The sequence below is a fragment of the Leishmania infantum genome, chromosome 28 (genome assembly GCF_000002875.2).
Source record: "Leishmania infantum JPCM5 genome chromosome 28".
Taxonomy (NCBI): domain Eukaryota; phylum Euglenozoa; class Kinetoplastea; order Trypanosomatida; family Trypanosomatidae; genus Leishmania; species Leishmania infantum.
The window spans coordinates 447,000-466,316 of NC_009412.2; the positions used below are offsets into that span (position 1 = coordinate 447,000).

Sequence of the window (19,317 nt, forward strand, 5' to 3'; positions counted from 1 at the left end):
CTACAATCAAGTTCCTGGCCTTCTCTTCGTCCTTGCCTTGTGCGTTGTCGGGTATCCGCTCTTGCCCCATCGCAGTCTCGCTCGTTGCCGTAGACGTGTTCCCGCTTCTTCCTGTCGTTGTCCGTTACGCCCCACATTATCTCGGCCACACACACATCCAGCTCAACCGGCTGCTTGCTGCGCCTGAAGGACTCGTTTGTAGGCAATCGCGTACACGCTGCAGCTCACGACCCATCGGTGCTGTCTCCCTCGTCGAAAGCCACTTTCGCTCTCCCCTCCCACGCCCAAGAGAAGATTTCGGATGCCTGTATTCGGCACAAAGATGCTCGGCGCTGGCTGCATGCTGGCGGTGGCTGGCGCGGCCGTTGCCTACGGCGTCGATCCAGCGAACATGGATGCCTGCATAGCTGTCATGTACCCGCAGTGTGCCGGTTTCTTTGGCGCCATGGGTGCGGCCGCCGCCCTCGTCTTTGCCAACCTGGGCTCTGCCTACGGCGCGGCCAAGTCTGGCGTCGGCGTCGCCTACCTCGGCCTCACTTCCCCTGAGAAGATTATGCGCGGCATCGTACCGGTTGTCATGGCCGGTATCCTCGGCATATACGGCCTTATTATTGCCGTCATCATCAACAATAACATCCACACGGAGGACACCAGCTATTCCTCCTACGCGGGCTTTCTCCACCTCGGCGCCGGTGTTGCGGCTGGGCTCGCGGCCCTCGGCGCCGGTCTCTCCATCGGCGTCGTCGGGGACACCGCGGCGCGTGCGTATGGTAAGCAGGACCAAATCTTCGTGGCGATGGTGCTCATGCTGATCTTTTCCGAGGCGTTGGGTCTCTACGGGCTTATCATTGCGCTGCTGATGAACAACCAGGCGAACCGCTACACCAATCTGTGCAGCGCTTCGTAAAGCGCGAAAGGCACGCACGCAAAAAGAAAACGCGGCAGCGCGTTGTGCCCCACGTAGCAGGGCGAGACCGAAGAGCCGTCATCACCAGGGATGCGCAGCGTTGGGTACCGGGTGGTCTGCGCGGTAGCGTGGCAGCGAAGGGTTGCACGGTAGTGAGAAGACGTCTGTGTTTTTGGCTGCCACGCCGCTGTGCTTGCGGCGCACAAAGTACCTGCTCCCTCTCCCACTCTCTCTCGCCACGTGTCCTCGCGCGTTTGCGCGTCCGCGTGCGTGTGCGCAGTCGTGCATCTGAGTTGCCGGCCGAGCTAGCGAATGGGTTACAGGCCGTCGGTGCTCTGAGATGCGCTCATGTTGTTTGCACTACATGTGCTGTGTTGCAGCTCCCCATCTCGCCGCCACCTACACTCCACTTCGCCTTGCCGACGCGCGTTTTGCGCGTGCGCGGTTTGGCTGATGTTTCGTGTTTTCGCTGGTTTCTTCGTTCTCTTCCCGTAAACCTGTTGCCGTGGCCCATCTGGCCGGTGCACCGGCCAGTCCGTTGCCCTCATCTGTGTGTGTGTGTGTGTTTGTGTCTTCATCGACACACGTGTTTGCGGTGGAGCTAACGGGAAGGCGTGCTGAGGGTTACGTTGTGACCCATGCGCGCCAGACGCAGGTGTTTGAGGGATGTTCTGGTGCTTCGGTGATTATTTTTTTTTTTTTGGGGGGGGGGGTTCATCTTCATTTGTCACTGCGTTGTTTGGCGATGTGGACGGTGATAACGATAGAAGCATTCCCGTGACTAGGTGTGTGCCGTTGTTTTGTGCCACCCTATCAAGCTGTGAAGTACCCACACCACCACCACCACCACACCCTCCACTCTCGAAAGACAACGAAAGACAAGGAAGCGGAAACCAAACAGAAAAAAATAAGCTGATGCTCAGCGGGTAGTCTGTGATCGACTGCTCAAATGGTACAGCTCAATGACAAGCTCTGCTGCCAGAGCCCGATAATGCACAGAACGCTGCATCCTCTAGCCGATGTCTTCGACTAAAACGGTGCCCAGCACGTGGAACTGCACGGGGCAGGTTCTGTGTCATTTGAGCGCTGCACGGTTGCTCTACCTCAAGTGCCGTTGCCTTTCTTACCGCAAAGGCGCACGTCGAAGAGCTCGCAGGGCTGGGGACATCCGTGGCTCTGTCACCCGTGCGCCCCGAGTGGGATTCGGGGAGACAGATACACACATGCGACGCGACTGTGACTTCCTTTCCTTTCTCCTCTCCTCTTCCTGTGCTTGGGTGTGCGTGGCTGACTAGAATCTTTTGCGCCGGCCTCCATCTGCGTCGCCGAGATGCGCGAAGGCAGCGCATGCGCACCTCCTCGCATCCTTAACGTCAACATAGTCACGCGTGCGCGCGCGCACGCGTATTCATTTTCTTCGGGCGGGCAAGGCAGGCGCATAAGCAGCACAATCGCAACGCCTTCCACTGCCGCGAGGCCTTTGTTCTATTTCGGCGCAGTCCTCTCTTTCACCTTTGCCGTGTCCGCGTATCGCACTCCGCGCTGTTCCGGTCTCTCCCCCGCTCCGTCATTTTGGTCATCCCTCTTCCAGGATATCCGTGCCGCACTTGTTCCTCGCCTGTGGTGTTGCTCGACAACTGCCCCCATCGCGTTCCATCTACGCCATCGGACACACCGCATGCGCACCCTTTACACAGTGGCGCGCCCTTCCTCTCATTATTCCTCGTGCTCTCTCGTCGTTTTTTTTTACCCGTATTCTTCGCTTGTACTTGCACTTCGCACGAGCTCTCCTGTCTTGCGTCACTTATGGGCGCCGTGCTGAGAGGCGCCGTCGGACACCTCACAGCGGATCGTCACTGGGGCGTGGATGACCTCGCCCCACCTCCTTATCTGGTGCCGTTTCCTGGTGCCTCTGGCGCGGATGAGCACTCGGCTCGGCTTTATGCCTGCGGGTGCCTCCGTGCTCTGAGTGCAGACGGGTGGGCCAAGGGTAAGCCGATACGGTGGCGCATTCCGGAAAGCGTGAGCCTTTCTGGCATGGCTGGCGGTGGAGGAGGCGGTGCCGACGGCAGGAAAACCGAAGGCGACCCTGTGGCTGACGTGCTGGTGCAGCTCGTTTCAGCGCTGTCCTCGCATCAGCTGGTCGTCTTCTCTGTTGAGGGCCATAGCGAGGTCACTGCCGCGGATGTGCATCAATGGGCATCATGGTTGGGTACGGATGCGCTAGCGAGGGCGCCTGCGGCGCCGTGGAGCAACATTCGTGTCGCGAACCTGAGCGACTGTTCTCTGGGGGACGCCGGGGTGCAAGCGTTCCTTACCATTGTTTTCCCTAGCGCTACTTCACCGTCCAACGAAGGCTCTAGGCATGCTGTGTCGGCACCACACCGAGCACCTCTTCCTCTTCTGGAGTCCTTGATACTCGATGGTGTAGGCCTGACAGACCGTGGTGCAGTGTGGGTGACTTCCTACTTGGATGAGGTCGCGCGGTGTAGAGTCGATGCGCGCCCGTTTGGTGACCGTGATGATGCGTCCGCCTCTCCCTGCAAGCGCTGCCTTCTGCATACACTCTCCCTGCAGCGGAACACGCTAGGAGCCGTCGGGGTGCTGAAGCTCTTGCACGCCTCCCTCGCAAATCCACGCAGTGCAGGCAGCGCAAACGGGCACACCGTAGAGTCTGTCGATCCCTCCTGGAACTCGTTGGCGTCTGTGCCGCGTGGCTGTGTTGGCGAGGAGGAGAACAGCTCGGCCGCCCGCCGGAAGCTTCTCATTGCCCTCGGTGCGGGGATGGTGCGATCGACGTGTGAAATTCAACCCCCTGCAGCGTCAGGAGAAGCATCACCACCGCGTAGAAGTTCTCTTCTCTTAGAGGGCTGCGGCGCGGACGAGGCCGATGCGCGCGCACTGTATACTGAAGGCTTGCTCTTTGCTTTCCTCGAGTGCTTTCGTGAGGCGGCGCACAGGGAGGTGGGTGACCTGCCGCACTCCCCGGCGCGACAGGTTTTGCTGCCGCCCGTGGGCATGCAGGTGACCAAGATTGACCTCAGTCACAATCCCTGCCTCGGTGATGCCGGCGTCCGGCAGTTGTTGAGCGCTCTTCTATGTCTGGAAGCGACGCGTGAAGTGTCGCGCAGCATGTGGCACCCGCTCGGCTCTGCGCAGCACACGTTTGTTGGTGTCGAAGAAATTGTGTTACGCGAGGTTGGCTGTACGGATGCAGTGCTGGTGGATGTGGTGCGACTGCTGAGCTCGAACATTCATCGAGCCATTCCAGGTTTGGTGCAGCAGGGAAGTGCAGCACGCGAGCTTTCCGACCTCGAAGCCGTCTTTGAAGAAGAGGTGCATCGTACTCTTCTCGACGAGGCGCGCTTCCTGGCAGGCATTCGTGAAGAAAGGGTTCCGCAGAGCACCGAGAGCGCCGAGAATGGCCATCTCACGCGATGCACATACCTGCCATCGCTAAGGCTTCTGGACCTCTCCGAGAACTCGTTCTACTCAGCTGACCTCATTGGCGCTGTAATGGCTGGGGCTGCTCTGCGCGTATCATACGCACCTTCTCGTGCATCCGACTCGGCGGTCACGGAGCACCACACGGGACAGAGGCATGGCGGCCTAGCGCCGCGCCAAAGGGTCCTGAGTGCCACTGCCGGCGAGCACAGCTTCGCCTTGGGCTTGGAGGAGTGTGGGCTCGCGGACGCGGCCTTGCTGCAGCTTCCGCTCTCCCTTCAGATGCTGCGAGCTGTGATGCCTAAGTACGAGGAGCCACTCTTTTCCACAGATTTCTGCCCTCCCCCCGTTGCACCACGGCATCCCATCCAGCCTCAGTCGTGCAGATGCACTTGGTACCTGGGAGGCAACCATCTCACCCACTCAGCGCTCCTTCGACTTCGGAAGTTTACGGAAACCCTGGCGCGGAGCACCTCCGTGGGCATCCGGCTGTGCTCGGTCAACGCCTACGTGGAACGGAATGCAATACTGCATCCTGCCACCACGGTGAAGGAGAGCGACGAAGACGACATGGAGGGCAGTGGGGCAGCCGCCGTGGACGCTTCGGGCGTGTCTTGGCTCGGCATATCGGCTGCGGAGGACAACGTCCGAGGCGGCAGCATCACCGAGCGAGCCGCCTCAGGAAGCGAGGCTGGTTTTGCCGACCGCTGTTTGGCTCTTCACGACTTCACGGCACCGCGGGTGAGTTGGCATCAACTTCCCTCGCTGTACAACCTCGCGACTGCGGAGAAGGCCCGCGACCCTTGCCAGCTTTCGATCGCGTCAAAGTCCCTCCAGCGGTGCGGGCCGCAGGCCAATGCGACGGGGCTCGGCACCTGTCCAGCGCACTCTGTCCGCCTCAGCGCCTCGGGCGCTGCGGCTCCGGCACCCGTTGCGGCTCTCACTGCACCAGAAATGCGAAGTGGTCAAGCGTGTGCGCACCTCTCGAGAGGTACCAGTGGCAAACACGAGCCTTCTCGCGCTGATACGGATGGCGACTCTGATGAGTGGGTCGACATGATGGGCTTTCACGATGACCGTTCTGCGTTATGGGCATCACTATCACCGATGACGGTAAGCACCAATGACCTCATCGACGCCTTGATTGCCGAGGCGGAGCAGGTGATGCGGGAGCGCAGCCCTTTTGTGGAGGTGGGCCGCCAACTCGCGAGTGCTGACCTGCTTTCGGGCCTGCCCCCTCTATCACCGCCTGACACGTATAGTGGTCTTGAGTGACGTGAGCCGCGGACGGTCAGAATCAGATGGGATGGAAGGTCATATGCCTGTTCCAGCTCGTGTGCCTGTGTCCATGTATGTTCGCGCAACGCCAAACACCGCCATACAGCCCCCAAAACGGGGCGGCCGAAATTCGGCCTGCACGCGGATGACTCTGCTAGAAAGATACGAAACAGAGACGGGACGAGAGAAGGCGGCACCAGAACGCACCGGTCAACTAGGTATGGCGAATGTGCCACTGCTGCCACGCCGCCTCTCGCTCCCCGTATTACTCGTCTGCAGGTCGAGCTCTTTGAGGATAGTGTGCCGCCTGGACACGTTCTCAGGTACGCAGAGTCGCAGAGAATCACACGTGTAGCTGCTGTGCCCCCTCTTCCTCATTCCTCAAGACTTCTTATCAGGCCTCTCTCTCTCTCATCGAGCGGTCTTCCAGAGCTGCTGTGAGTGTGCGCATACTTGTGCGGCGTCACAGATCTCCAAGACAGAGCAGACAGAGTTGCATCTTAGAAGTCTTTGCGTTCGCTGCAAACAGAGACCACACTCTCAAGCGTGATTGCGTGGAAGCTGCGGACGCCGCGCCACCCCATTGCATTGCGCTTCCCCTTTCCTCATCCCCCCCGCCGGCTCTGAACGGATCTTCTTAGTTTAACAAGGCGGACCTCGTTCACGCCTTGTCTGTCGTCTCTGCATCTTCAAAAATAAAATGAGCGAGCCATGCGTCTTCAAGGGGTGCTCGAACATGGCCTTGGTGGCGCTGCCCAAGTGTGAGCACTGTGGACAGCGCTACTGCACAAGCCACATGCTGCCTGAGCGGCACGGGTGCGGCGATGCGTGCAAAAACGCGGCGCAGCGACAAGCCACCGCCGACGCGGCGGCGCAGCGGCGGGCCCGGCGGCACCTCGGCAATGAGGACGCGAAGAAGCGGCTGGACAAGAAGCTGGAGGCGAACGAGGCGGCGCGTAGAAAGAAGTCAAAGCCGGCTCAGGCCCCGCAAAAAAAAAATGACTTGACATCTGCAGAGGTACGACAGGCGGTATACGCAGCGAACCTCGGCACGTGAGTGACGGTTCCTGACAGCAGCGGAAGAGAGCCAACGAGGCAGGTGTAGGCGAATGCCTAACTAAAGGTGCCGCTGCCGTTTTCCGTCCCTTCTCTTTCTTCTGTGTTTTCGTTGGTGGCCATCGTCGCCCGCCCATCACGAGCAACTCGCTGAATCACAGAGAGAATATTGTGTGGTAGCGTTACAGGTCTGCGAGGCGGGCAAAGGGGGGGGCGCAACGAGGCGCAGGCGCCTCTTCTGTCGACAGCATGCATAGCTGTACGCGCGCTCTCTCTCGGTAGGTATGCGCTTCGGCAGCAGCTGCTGGGACATTCGACAAGAGAGGGGGAAGGAGGTAGTCGCCACCGCTCAGATGGTGGTGCTGTGCGGGCCGCGGGCGGATACAAGCACGCCTGCGCGCCGGATGCGTGTCAGCACAGGATCCGCGATTAGGACAGCTCGTGGAGTGGTCGGGGGCGACCGCCGCACCTGATAGTGTTTCCTGCTTCTTCCTTTATGCACTACCCCCTGATCACGGGGCCTTCCTGTGTCTTCTCCTTCTCTTATTGGCTCTCTCTTTTTTCCGAAAACGTGGGAAGCTTTCTGTGCGAGCCAAGTCTCCCCCCCCCCTCCTCTTTATTTTTCCAACTTACGTCCTTCGACATCGCAGGAAAGGCGCGGCATACCACCGAGATCGAGCGCCCATCCACGCTTCACAGACACCCTTATCTACACCGTTACCGCACATTCGTGAAACGCCGCCGTAGTCATGTCCAAAAAGTACAAGTTCTTCTACGAGAACGATGGCAGCGGTCGAGATACCTTCGTCAACTACGCCGGCGCGTACTGGATGAACCCGCTGCCAGCCGGCACTTTCTTCAAGAGTAGAGGGCACCTGACGCAGTCGAGCGTGCCGACAGAAAACGGAACTAGCCTCGTGATGGATGACAGCACCCCGTACCCGGGCCGGACCCTGTTTGGCAAATCGCGCTACGGTACTACCATTCTGGCGGCAGGCCAGGCCGCCACACGCGACGCTACGGCTGACTCGCAATCTGGCCACTCTGCCGGCATGGGTAGTACCTCCGGCTCGACCGCCAACCACGTGGCGGGGACGGATGCGGACGCGCAAGATTTTGACGGGGAGGCGACGGCACTCGAGCACATATCATTCGACGTCTCGAACCCGGAGCGGCGTCTGCAGCAGCCAGGGCACGCTACGACCGGCCTGGAGGGCACCGGCGGCGGCTCCACCTACAACGGCGTCAAGGAGCCATGGACAGCGCCGAACGCGGTGGACAGCACGCTGTTGCGGCTGGCTCCTGCGTACGAGTCGACATGCCATTACCACCTGCGCACTGGTCTCTTCTACACCGAGGACGCTGCGCCGCCGCACGAGATGACTCTTCCAGACAAGGGTGTCACGTGGGGCAGGTCTCGCTACTACTGAGCGGCGATTCTCGTGTACGTGTACGTGTGTGTGTGCGTGAGAGAGTGGTTGTGTGCAAGGGACGTGGTCGGCCGTCCATCTCGCCGCTTTTCTTTGCCAAAACACTGCGTATGCCGCAACACAATTGTACAGTACCTTCCTTCGCACTCCAAACCTGCGTCGCCGACCGCCCCAGCGCGGCACCCGAACTATCGCCCACCCAGTCACGCGTTTGTAGCCATCTGTGTGTGTGTGTGTGCCTGCCCGCACCTGCGCCTCGCTCTGTCGATCTGGGTCGTTCGCAGGCCTCTTTTTGTTTGTCTTAATATTGTATTGTCAAGTGTGTGGCCATCGTCTCCACCTAGACTTCCTACACCTTCGCTGCGCGTCTGCACAAGACATCTAGCGGCAAAGCTGGATGCGTCGTGCATATGCACAGGAGGGGGTCGGAGTCACTCAACGGCCTCTCTGAGGTGTCGCTCACGCACGGATCATGTACAGCAGTATCACGTTTTTTTCCGTTGTTTATTATTATGTGCTTGACGCCAGAGAGGCGTAGGCGGATGGCCGCCCTTGCTCCCAAACTCCAACTGCACAGATGCACATCAGCGGAAAAGGAAGGGAAAGCGGGCGCTCACAGACCCTCTCCACCTCGATCTCACGCAAGCACGCACACGATAGCCCTATATGCATATACATGTATATTCTTCCATCTCTCTGGTGTTGCTCCTAAACAGACGCTGCGGCCCCGCTTGGTCTGCCTTTCGCTTTTGTATCTCTCTCTGTGTTGGTGTGTATCGGGGGGGGGGAGTGCGTGTGTGCGTGTACTCGAGTTGCTATTTCCGATCACGGCTTTTTGCTATGTTTCTTTTTTGTTTCCTCACCGGATCTTCCCATGTACCGCTGTCTCACGTGGATGCTTATGCTCCCCTCCTTTCCTGTCCCCCCCCCGCTGGCGCCCGCCCAATCTAGGTGTGACAAGGTGTGAAGAGCAAGTACCTTGGCAGTGCAGAGAACCAGACGCACACGACGTAGCCATACAAACAAAAAAGCGAAGGATGCGCAGGCCAGTGCCCTTGCATGTCGGCGCTGTGCTTCGCTTGCTGCTCTTTCTAAGGGTGGCGGGTCGTAACAAAGCATGCGCGACAGGGGCAGTGCTGCCGTCAGAGACACATCTGCCGAGAAGGACTAGAGAGAGCCGAGGAGAGGTCAATGTAAACCGACAAGTATCTGTCGCCATCTGTCTCTTTCCTCGGTATCTGCCTTTGCTCACTATGTGTGCATGTCTGAGCACATGTGCGTGTGGGGTGGGGTGGGGGAGGGGAGGTGCACGAATCCTCAATGTGTGGTGAGCGCGAGTCCTTAGGGAGGCTAAGGGGGCTGATGCTCACCCACACTTCTTTTTGTTGGGGAAGGGGGCACGCATGTGCCAGACACAAACACGCTGTGAAGCGGGGTGGATGTAATCGTGTGCGGATCGTCCTCTCCTGGTGTTGGTGAAGGGTGTCGCCGCTGGAAGCTGTGCATCGTGGACCTTCATCCGCCTCCGCCCCGTTAGAATGTTTGTGGCACCCCCTCCGCCGCGTGACTCTCATGGCTGTCATCCATGCATATGCTACTCCACGCGCTCGAGCTCCCGCTGCTGCAACAGGCAGACTTGAAGGCAAATCGGGATATTCGGTTTCCCGCCCCAGTTGCCAATGAAAACGTGCGGCGGCGGCGGCGGCGGTGGTGGTTGGGGGGGGGGGTACCATCGCCGCCACTTTGATCCCCACCTCCTTTTTTGTCCCGATGTTGACTCTACCAGAGCATCGCTTACGCTGCCCCGCCTTTTCTTTTCTTCGCAGTAAAACGGCAACTTCATCTCCTTGCTTTGAACACACCTGTACCTGCAGTTTCTCTCCACGCGCGCCTCTCTCCTTGGCTCCGGCCCGTCATCGACACTCCTGCGGTACCACGCGCACGCAAACGTGCAGAGTTCAAGTGTGAAACGCTTCCGCCTCCATTCATGGCGGCAGAGCCCGCACACAACGTTTCTCTCAAAAAGCAAACCAAAACAAAATAAAACAACGCATCGAAACATTGCAAAAAAAAGGTAAAAAAAGACCTCGGCGTCGTCCACTATCGAAAGCCATTGTGGCGCAGCACCTGTGCGGCTCTCTGCCATTACTACAGCTGGTTTGCTTCTCGTGTGCGAGTTAGCCCTTTTCTCATCCCACTCGTGGACCACCTCTCACAACCCGACATCGAACGCGCTGATCAAAGGAGCGCAGCAGGTGCGCTCTAATTCACTTTTTTTTCCGGATTTCGTGTTCGTCCTCGTCCTCCTTGCCGTGTGCTTCGCCGATCTCCTCTTACAGGTACAGCAAAACCTCCATCGCCGTGTGCTCTCCATCCTGCCACAGTACGATGAAATCGATCAGCACGACGGTACAGCTGTACATCAAGTGCTCGCACTTGTTGGACAAGGATACAACCTCAAAGTCCGATCCGTACGTTACTGTGTTCGACACCACGGATGGCGGCAAAGTCTGCGTGGGACGCACCGAAGTAATCAAGAATAATCTCAATCCTGAGTTCCATACGTGCATTTCTGTGACCTACTTCTTCGAAATTCGCCAGATCATGCGCGTCGAGGTGTGGGACAGCGACAAGGACAAGCCCGATGATCTGCTAGGCGTTGCGGAGTTCGCGTTGGGGCGTCTGCTGTCATCGCGTGGCTCCACGCTGACGCTCAGCCTCGGCGGCAAGAGCACCGTGACGCTGACTGCGTCGTATGTCGGGTCGCAGCGCGGCACCATTGGCGTGACTTTCCGCGGCCGCAGCCTAAAGAAGATGGACCTGTTCGGCAAGTCCGACCCGTACTTCGTTCTGAGCCGCCTTCTGCCCAGCGGCCAGCGGGTCACCGTCTACAAGAGCGAAGTGGTCAAGAACACGCTAAACCCGCAGTGGAGGCCGACGCGGACGATCGACCTGGTGGAGCTGTGCGGTGGCGACTTTGTCTCCCCGTGCATCCACTTCGAGTGCTTCGACCAAGACCCCGGTGAGGACGAGTCGATAGGGAGTTTTGTGATCACTGGTGTGGAGCTGCTGGCTGCGTCTGGGAAGGAATTCGAGCTGGTGGTGGAGAGGAAGGGGAAGCGGAAGTCGCACGGGTTTATCGCGGTGACCCGGTGCGACTACGTGAGGAGCTACGACTTTCTCGAGTACTTGCAAGCTGGCATGGCGCTTAACATCGCCTTCTCAATCGACTTTACCGGCTCGAACGGACCGCCAAGCGACCCGCGCTCGCTGCACTTCTACAACCCGCACCACCCGAATAGCTACATCCGAGCCATGCTGGCTGTGAGCACGGTTGTGCAGGAGTACGACAGCGACCGAATGTTTCCCGTGTACGGGTTCGGCGCGGTGGCGCCCTTCACGAACGGCACGAGCCACTTCTTCCCGCTGAGCGGCAACCCCTCGAACGCGTACCTGAATGGCATGCAGGCGGTCGTGGACACCTACGCCGGGCTACTGCCCACGCTCCAGTTCAGCGGGCCGACGAACTTTGCGCCGACGATCCGGACGATCACTGACGGAGCGCGGCGGATGCGCGGCGTGTACACGATCCTGCTGATTCTGACGGACGGCACGATCACCGATATGCACGATACGATCGACGCTATTGTTGCCGCCGACGACGCGCCGCTGTCGATTGTGATCATCGGCGTTGGCCGCGCCGACTTCAGCGCGATGGTGCAGCTGGACGGAGATGGTGGCGTTCTTCGAGATCGCAGCAACCGACCAGCGCGTCGCGACTTGGTGCAGTTTGTGTCGTTCAGTGAGTTTGAGGGGAAGAACCCTGCAATGCTTGCAGCCGCGGTGTTGCTGGAGATTCCGAAGCAGGTGGAGATGTGGGGGCGCATCGTGCACGCTACCCCGGGTCACTTCTAAAACGTTCCGAGTGCAACTCCCTCTTTTCGTTTTCCGTGTAGCGCACTTCCCTTTTTTTTTCGCATATTTGTGTTGCTTCTGTTCAGTGTCTCGATATTGTTTTCCTTGAGTCGCCTCCTTCTCTTATCACTGCACCTGCTGGGTTTTCTCTCTCTGCGCGCGCGTGCCTGTACCTGCTGCGCGCGTGGCACCTCAGATCTCTGTTCTCTCTACTTTTTTTTGTAGGTGCACTTGTGCATTGGTGTGCCTGTGTGCCTGCGTGCGTGTTGCGTGCGTGCATGTGCATATATTGGGCTTGTCTTTGTTGCTCATGCCATCGAAAGCGCGGTAACGACAAAACAGGGTTGGGCTCGCTGGGTCGCGAGGGGCGAATGCCTGCGCTACCGCAGCTTTTCGAGCCCCAATGGGATGCTGCCTCGGCGCCGGAACGGCGTCGATGTAGTTGTGTGCCGCATGAGGCTCTTTCAGCGTGAACTCCTTCCGACAGATGGCTGGGCGGCCGTGACGCAGAGTCACTCTATCGTCACCCATGATGCTGCTCCAACTCTGCGAGCCTTTCACTCTGCCCTTTTTTTTTCTTGGTCCTCTTCTCTCCCCTTTTTTTTGGCTTTTGTGGGAACGACGACACACGACATCGAACCCGCCCATACATGCACGCACACGCCACATCCCTGCCCCCTTCTCTCCTTATTCCACACCCACGGACATCGGCAGGGTATCTAAGGGTCACGCCGCTCTCAAGTCGCTCTCTCTCCTCCTCCACGCCTTTTTTTCATCGAACTTCCTCGCCCATACGCCGCCTGATTCCAAACAGAATATCACGTACTGGTCTCCGATCCGTGTGCAAGCGTCTCTCGATCTCGCGCATCGACGCTTCGATTTTTCCCTTTTGTTTTTGGTTTTCTGTGTTGTTGTTGTTTGAGGGCGTGTCGCGTTGGCCGCTTATACTGTGCTCCATTAAGCGACGCGTGAACACCTTCCCCTCCCCCCTCCTCAAGCCAGGCTACGTACCACCAGCACCTGTCTCTGTCTCTCCACCAATTTCGAGACAAGTTGTCTGCCAGGGTCGTATATCTGTTGCTCTTCGGTGTTTGCTCACTCGCTCTCTCTCTGGAGTTCCAAGTCTGGAAGGGATCCGGTGGCATCTTTTCTTTGCCTATTTCCTTTTTGAACTAGCGCGCGTCTGTGTAGCCTCGCCTCCCTCGGCGCCCCCATCGCTTCGCCGTCGCTTCCCGTTAGCCTTTGCAGTTGCCTTTCTGTGGTTTCTAAAGGACAACATAAAAGGAACGGAAGCAGGAAAAGATGACGCGGAAAGACAACCTAACACTCATGGCCGTGTGCCTCGTGTCCGCCATGCTGGTGATGTCGGCTGCGGCTGCCGCTGATGGCAGCGGCAAGGTGGAGTCGCCGTGCATCGGTGTCGACCTTGGTACGACGTACTCGGTCGCCGGTGTGTGGCAGAAGGGTGAGGTCCACATCGTCACGAACGAGATGGGTAACCGCATCACCCCGTCTGTGGTCGCCTTCACCGACGCAGAGCGTCTGGTCGGCGATGGCGCGAAGAATCAGCTGCCGCAGAACCCGGAGAACACCATCTACGCCATCAAGCGTCTCATCGGCCGCAAGTACGCCGACCCCACCGTTCAGAATGACAAGAAGCTGCTCTCGTACCACATTGTGGCGGACAAGACTGGCAAGCCGCTCGTGCAAGTGACGGTGAAGGGCCAGCAGAAGCGGTTCACGCCAGAGGAGGTGAGCGCCATGGTGCTGCAGAAGATGAAGGAGATCTCTGAGACCTTCCTCGGCGAGAAGGTGAAGAACGCCGTCGTGACGGTGCCAGCGTACTTTAATGATGCACAGCGTCAGGCAACGAAGGATTCCGGTAAGATCGCCGGCCTTAACGTCGTCCGCATCATCAACGAGCCCACAGCGGCCGCCATAGCGTACGGGCTCAACAAGGCTGGCGAGAAGAACATCCTGGTCTTCGACCTCGGTGGCGGCACGTTCGATGTGTCCCTGCTGACAATCGACGAGGGTTTCTTCGAGGTGGTCGCGACGAACGGTGATACTCACCTCGGTGGTGAGGACTTCGATAACAACATGATGAAGTTTTTTGTGGACGGCCTCAAGCGCAAGCAGAACGTCGACATCTCGAATGACCAGAAGGCCCTGGCCCGTCTGCGCAAGGCATGCGAGGCTGCGAAGCGTCAGTTGTCGTCCCACCCGGAGGCGCGCGTAGAGGTGGACAGCCTTGTCGAGGGCTACGACTTCAGCGAGAAGATCACGCGGGCCAAGTTCGAGGAGCTGAACATGGCCCTCTTCAAGAACACGCTGGTGCCCGTGCAGAAGGTGCTGGAGGATGCAAAGCTGAAGAAGAGTGACATCGACGAGATCGTCCTAGTCGGCGGCTCGACCCGAATTCCGAAGGTGCAGCAGCTCATCAAGGACTTCTTCAGCGGCAAGGAGCCGAACAAGGGCATCAACCCCGACGAGGCCGTCGCGTACGGCGCTGCGGTGCAGGCGGCCGTGCTGACGGGCGAGAGCGAGGTGGGCGGCAAGGTCGTGCTGGTCGATGTGATTCCCTTGTCTCTGGGCATCGAGACCGTCGGCGGAGTCATGACGAAGCTCATCGAGCGCAACACGCAGATTCCTACCAAGAAGAGCCAGATCTTCTCCACCTATCAGGACAACCAACCCAGCGTGCTGATCCAGGTCTTCGAGGGCGAGCGCGGGATGACGAAGGACAATCGCTTGCTTGGCAAGTTCGACCTCTCCGGCATCCCGCCGGCGCCGCGCGGCGTGCCGCAGATCGAGGTCGCCTTCGATGTGGACGAGAACAGCATCCTGCAGGTGACGGCTAGCGACAAGTCTTCTGGAAAGCGGGAGGAGATCACCATCACAAATGACAAGGGCCGCCTCAGCGAGGAGGAGATCGAGCGCATGGTGCGCGAGGCTGCCGAGTTCGAGGATGAGGACCGCAAGGTGCGCGAACGTGTCGAAGCGAAGAACTCGCTAGAGAGCATCGCGTACTCGCTTCGCAACCAGATCAACGACAAGGACAAGCTTGGTGACAAGCTCGCCGCGGACGACAAGAAGGCGATCGAGGAGGCTGTGAAGGATGCCCTCGACTTTGTCGACGAAAACCCCAATGCAGACCGTGAGGAGTTCGAGGCTGCACGCACGAAGCTGCAGAGTGTGACGAACCCCATCATTCAAAAGGTGTACCAGGGCGCCGCCGGCTCTGGTGCAGAAGAGGCGGACGCGATGGATGACTTGTAGTCGGCCGCGTGAAAGAAAAACAGGAAAGCGGAGCATACAAGAAGAGCAGAGAGAAGGGGGTGCGACACCGCACGACACCGACGGCACACATACATCATGGCATGCTCAGCTTTCACTCTACACGACAAAACAGAGGGTGTCTCCAAACGCCGTCTCGGCACCGAGATACGGAGAGGTGAAGCGAAAAGCCCACTCAACGATGGCGGTTCTGTGTTTCTTTGGCAATCGTGTATGTGCGCCTTCGCCGCCGTGGTCGAGATGTGCGCTTCTCCACCACATCCCTCTCCTTTTTTTCTTTCACTGTTTTGAGCGTCGCCTCTTTCCTTCTCTGTTTGCCGCATTATACCATTGCGGTTGGGTGCGCGCGCGCGTGTGCGTTGCGCCGTCAACTTTATGGGGTTCTGTGTGAGCTCGTTTTGTGTGTGTCCTTCTCGCTTCTGCTCGTCCTCCTACTCGGCATCATCTCGGTCTGGTGAGCATGTACACACACACACACACATACACGCACACACACGGAGAGAGAGACAGACATCCAAAGGCACACCCGCTGACCTGGAGAAGCCCACTGTGCCGTCATTGCTTTCCTCGTCTCCCTTCCCTTTCCCTATGCGCTCAGTTTGGTGCCTTGCGCATTGATGTGTGTATATGTGTATGTCGGTGCTTGTGCGTGCGTGTGTGTGCGTGTGTGTGTGTGCGTGTGTGTGCGCGTTCTTCCGTCAATGAGAAACGTGTGCGCCCTATCCCCTTTGTTCAGTTTCCGTCATCCCTCGTGGTACACGTGCCGCCCCCTGTCGCGTGCGCTCGCCTGCTCTCTCTCTCTGCCTGTCTGTTTTCTTCTGTTGTTGCTTGCTGCCTTCTTTTGTTTTACCCCACCCTTTTTTTTTCTTCGTTTGTTTTTTTTTTCGCGCTCAGTGAGTTGCTGCGCGACTCTCTGTGCGTGTGTGCGCCTCTTCTGTGTGCGTGTGTGTCGTCATCTGAGCTTCTTCGCGCTACGCAGCGTCCTTTCTCTTGCCACTGTCCCCTCCCCCGTCTGCTCTGAATTCTTTCCACGGCGTTTGAGTGAGCCTGTGAGCATCTCTCACGATGGCACTTTCGAGCGCACTGCACGTGCGCCGTTCCTCCGTCTCTCGCATCCTTTCTTTGCTGTTTTGCTGCTGTTGCTCTCTCTCTCTCGATGCACTTCGCCAGATGCCTGACTACGGGCACATTGGTAGGCCGTCAGCTTCCTACCCGTCCACCCCACTTCCTGAAAGTTGCGCGTAAATTCGTGTGCCCTTTTCGCTTCACTGGACGATCGTGCTCTCTCTCTGAACCACTGGCCGAGGGTGTACGATGCGCGAGCACCATCGTCTGTGTGGCGTGCGGATGTGGAGGTGGGCGGGGTGGATTGGCGGCTATGCGAGAGAAGGAAAAAAAAGCAGATGCGATGCGGTGGTGACGGAGGCGGAAGTAGCAGTTATGCTGTTCACTGGCGCGATAAATTAGAAAGCGTTTTTCAACCTCACCCTTTGCCTGTGCCCAACTATTCGAGTGAGAGAGAGACACGCCCAGGAGTGCTGGATGCTGTCGTTGGTGGACGCTGGTGAAGAGGAGGAACAAGAGAATTGAAGTGCGGGGGCCGAGAAGAAGGGGCAATATTGTCGACACAGCCAGAAAGGTGATTGTAAGACACATACACGCAATACTCCCCCAGCCCGCGTTCGGCCCACTCACACACACACACACACACAAACACACAGACACACACAAGCGCAGAGGAGTGGGTACTCTCGAAAACCGAAAAGAAGAGACACCTGAAATAGGATGCACCCGGAATCGGCAAAGCCCCCCTTTCCTCCCTTCCTCCCTTCACTCACAGGTTTGCGATTGAAAAAGTCATGCGAGTTGCGAGGCAGAAGGAAAAAAGGTGCAGGAGACCGACACGACTGTAAGGAAAACATTGGGCTCTAACACGCACACACACACACACACATACACATAGAGAGATGGAAAGCGGACGAAGTTCGAGGAAACCAGTCTATCGGACCGATCTCCTCCACGCCCTTTTCTTGCCGTTATCGACACGCATGTACGGCGAACCTCTTGCTCTTTCAGTGGCCTGTCAGACGCACGCCGTTTCACTATGTCTCCGAGTCCCTGTGTTGGTGCGTCTCGTTCTCCTGCGTAGCTGACGTCCCTGTATGCCTTTTTTTGTTTAAACGCCCTGTGAAGACGCGAAAGCAGAACAAGGGTGGACAGGACGCACACGCATGAATATATATATATATGTGCAAACATAGGCGTATATATGTATGGATACACGTCTATATGTTTGTATACATAACCACCAACGAAAATATCAAGAGCCAAAAAAGAGGGAAAAAGAGGAAAATAAAAGAGGAAAACAAGGGAGAAACAGGAGAGCTCATCTTGTCCGTTGCGGTGTACGTTTACGCATGTCCATGCGCGTATGTATTTACGTGTACGTGTTTTTTTGTGTGTGATGTCTCTCTCTCTTCATTGATTTATGGTTGGTTGTTGGCGCTTCTTCTTGTTTTTTTTTCTTTTTCGTATTTTGAATGGGCGTCAAAGAGAAAGGGCGGGAAAAAAGGCAAAAAAAAAGGGGGAAAAAAAGAAATCAAACACCGACACACACACACACACACACACACCGAGACGCACACGCACGTACCGTCACGGACGCGCACACGTATACAACCATACGCAAAAAAAAATGAAGTGAAGGCTGTTCCAGATAATGTGAGGGGGGCAAAGCAACAGAAAGCGCACACGCTGAACACATGTACGCCACCAACAACAATACTGATGGGCTTTTTTTTTGGTTTGTCTGTCTGTGTGTGTGTGTGTGCGATTCTTGTGCCCTTTCTCTTTGTTTCTGTCTTTACGGATGTGCTGTCCTCCCCCTTCTTGTTTTTTTTTTCCTTTCTTTCGCTCTGCCGGGGAGGTTTCCTTTTCTTCACACACTCATTCATACGCACACAGGTGCGCATTGATGGATTATCTGTTTGTTTTTTATTTTTTTTATTTTGCTGTCAGTTCGTGCTGGTTGCTGTGCAGGCTTGTCTCTTCGACTGTGCCTATATCTCGCCTGCGTTCTGTTAGGCCGCAAAATCCACACACAAGAGAGTCGAATGCCTTGTGCGCTGTGCAAGAGGCACTCCGTGGCCACATCAGCAGAGAGTAATAGAGAAAGAAAGCATCGCAGCAGGTGTGGCCGGTATCATGCGTCGATGTGAATCATTCAACTGCGTTGTGTACCGTGTGTGTGTGTCTGTGTGCTTTCTTTCTCCGGTTTATTTATTTTTTTTTTGGCATTTCTGTGTCTGTTTCACTTTAAAAGTGCGGCACGCGTTTCTTTCGCTTTTTTTTCGATTGAGTCCTTGTCACGGTAATTCGTTGTTTTGTCGTTTCTGCGCGGTATTGTGTGTGTGTGTGTGTGTGCCTGCGTCCATGTGCGTTGTTTGTTTGTCTTTGTGTGTGCGCGCGTTTTTCTTTGGCTGGTCTCCTCGCCCCTTCCTCTCCTTTTCTCTCCTCTCCTGCCCCCCCTCCCCCTTTTCATGGTTGGATCAGTCTTTCATTCAGCAGCGGCGTTGGTTCCACATTCAAAACGCGTCGTGAACAAGTGCACAAGACGGCAAGGAGACGAAGAAAAGAAGGCGACGTCGTACCTGTGTGAGTCACGGAGTTCCAGCGCCTTCTACGACGTTAAGCGACGGATACCCAGGAAGGAGGTAGTGCACAACAAAACGAAAGAACTCAGAACAAACCCGCCCCTAGGCTGTATCTCTCTTCTTTTTCTTAAGTAACCGTGTGCGCTTCTACTCTCTGTCCCTCTTCAGAAGTAGTGATGGTGATGCTGATGAAGGTATCGCCTCACGCCGAATCAGTGCAGACGGTAAGGCGCACGCACATCAACATGAGGACAACAAAAATGAACAATGAGCACGCGCGCTTCTTCTTGACTTGAACGAAAAAAAAAGAAGTGATAATTGTGGTGATGTCACTGCA

At 57.2% G+C, this 19,317-nt stretch overlaps 6 protein-coding genes across 6 annotated transcripts; all 6 read left to right on the forward strand.

Annotated features, from left to right (window-relative positions):
* Nucleotides 1-301: 301 nt before the first annotated feature.
* Nucleotides 302-907, forward strand: LINJ_28_1260 (putative vacuolar type h+ ATPase subunit; the record flags this gene model as incomplete). The annotated part of the gene is made up of 1 exon (XM_001470119.1): nt 302-907. The coding sequence occupies one exon, from the start codon at nt 302-304 to the stop codon at nt 905-907; it is 606 nt and encodes a 201-aa protein (XP_001470156.1).
* A 1,806-nt stretch (nt 908-2,713) lies between these two features.
* Nucleotides 2,714-5,626, forward strand: LINJ_28_1270 (hypothetical protein; the record flags this gene model as incomplete). Its single annotated transcript, XM_001470120.1, has 1 exon — nt 2,714-5,626. One exon carries the CDS (start codon nt 2,714-2,716, stop codon nt 5,624-5,626), a length of 2,913 nt encoding a protein of 970 aa, XP_001470157.1.
* Nucleotides 5,627-6,329: 703 nt separating this feature from the next.
* On the forward strand, nt 6,330-6,686 carry LINJ_28_1280 (conserved hypothetical protein; the record flags this gene model as incomplete). The annotated part of the gene is made up of 1 exon (XM_001470121.1): nt 6,330-6,686. One exon carries the CDS (start codon nt 6,330-6,332, stop codon nt 6,684-6,686), a length of 357 nt encoding a protein of 118 aa, XP_001470158.1.
* Nucleotides 6,687-7,434: 748 nt separating this feature from the next.
* LINJ_28_1290 (conserved hypothetical protein) lies at nt 7,435-8,115 on the forward strand (the record flags this gene model as incomplete). The annotated part of the gene is made up of 1 exon (XM_001470122.1): nt 7,435-8,115. The coding sequence occupies one exon, from the start codon at nt 7,435-7,437 to the stop codon at nt 8,113-8,115; it is 681 nt and encodes a 226-aa protein (XP_001470159.1).
* Nucleotides 8,116-10,503: 2,388 nt separating this feature from the next.
* LINJ_28_1300 (copine i-like protein) lies at nt 10,504-12,030 on the forward strand (the record flags this gene model as incomplete). The annotated part of the gene is made up of 1 exon (XM_001470123.1): nt 10,504-12,030. One exon carries the CDS (start codon nt 10,504-10,506, stop codon nt 12,028-12,030), a length of 1,527 nt encoding a protein of 508 aa, XP_001470160.1.
* A 1,302-nt stretch (nt 12,031-13,332) lies between these two features.
* Nucleotides 13,333-15,309, forward strand: LINJ_28_1310 (putative glucose-regulated protein 78; the record flags this gene model as incomplete). The annotated part of the gene is made up of 1 exon (XM_001470124.1): nt 13,333-15,309. The coding sequence occupies one exon, from the start codon at nt 13,333-13,335 to the stop codon at nt 15,307-15,309; it is 1,977 nt and encodes a 658-aa protein (XP_001470161.1).
* Nucleotides 15,310-19,317: the final 4,008 nt, after the last annotated feature.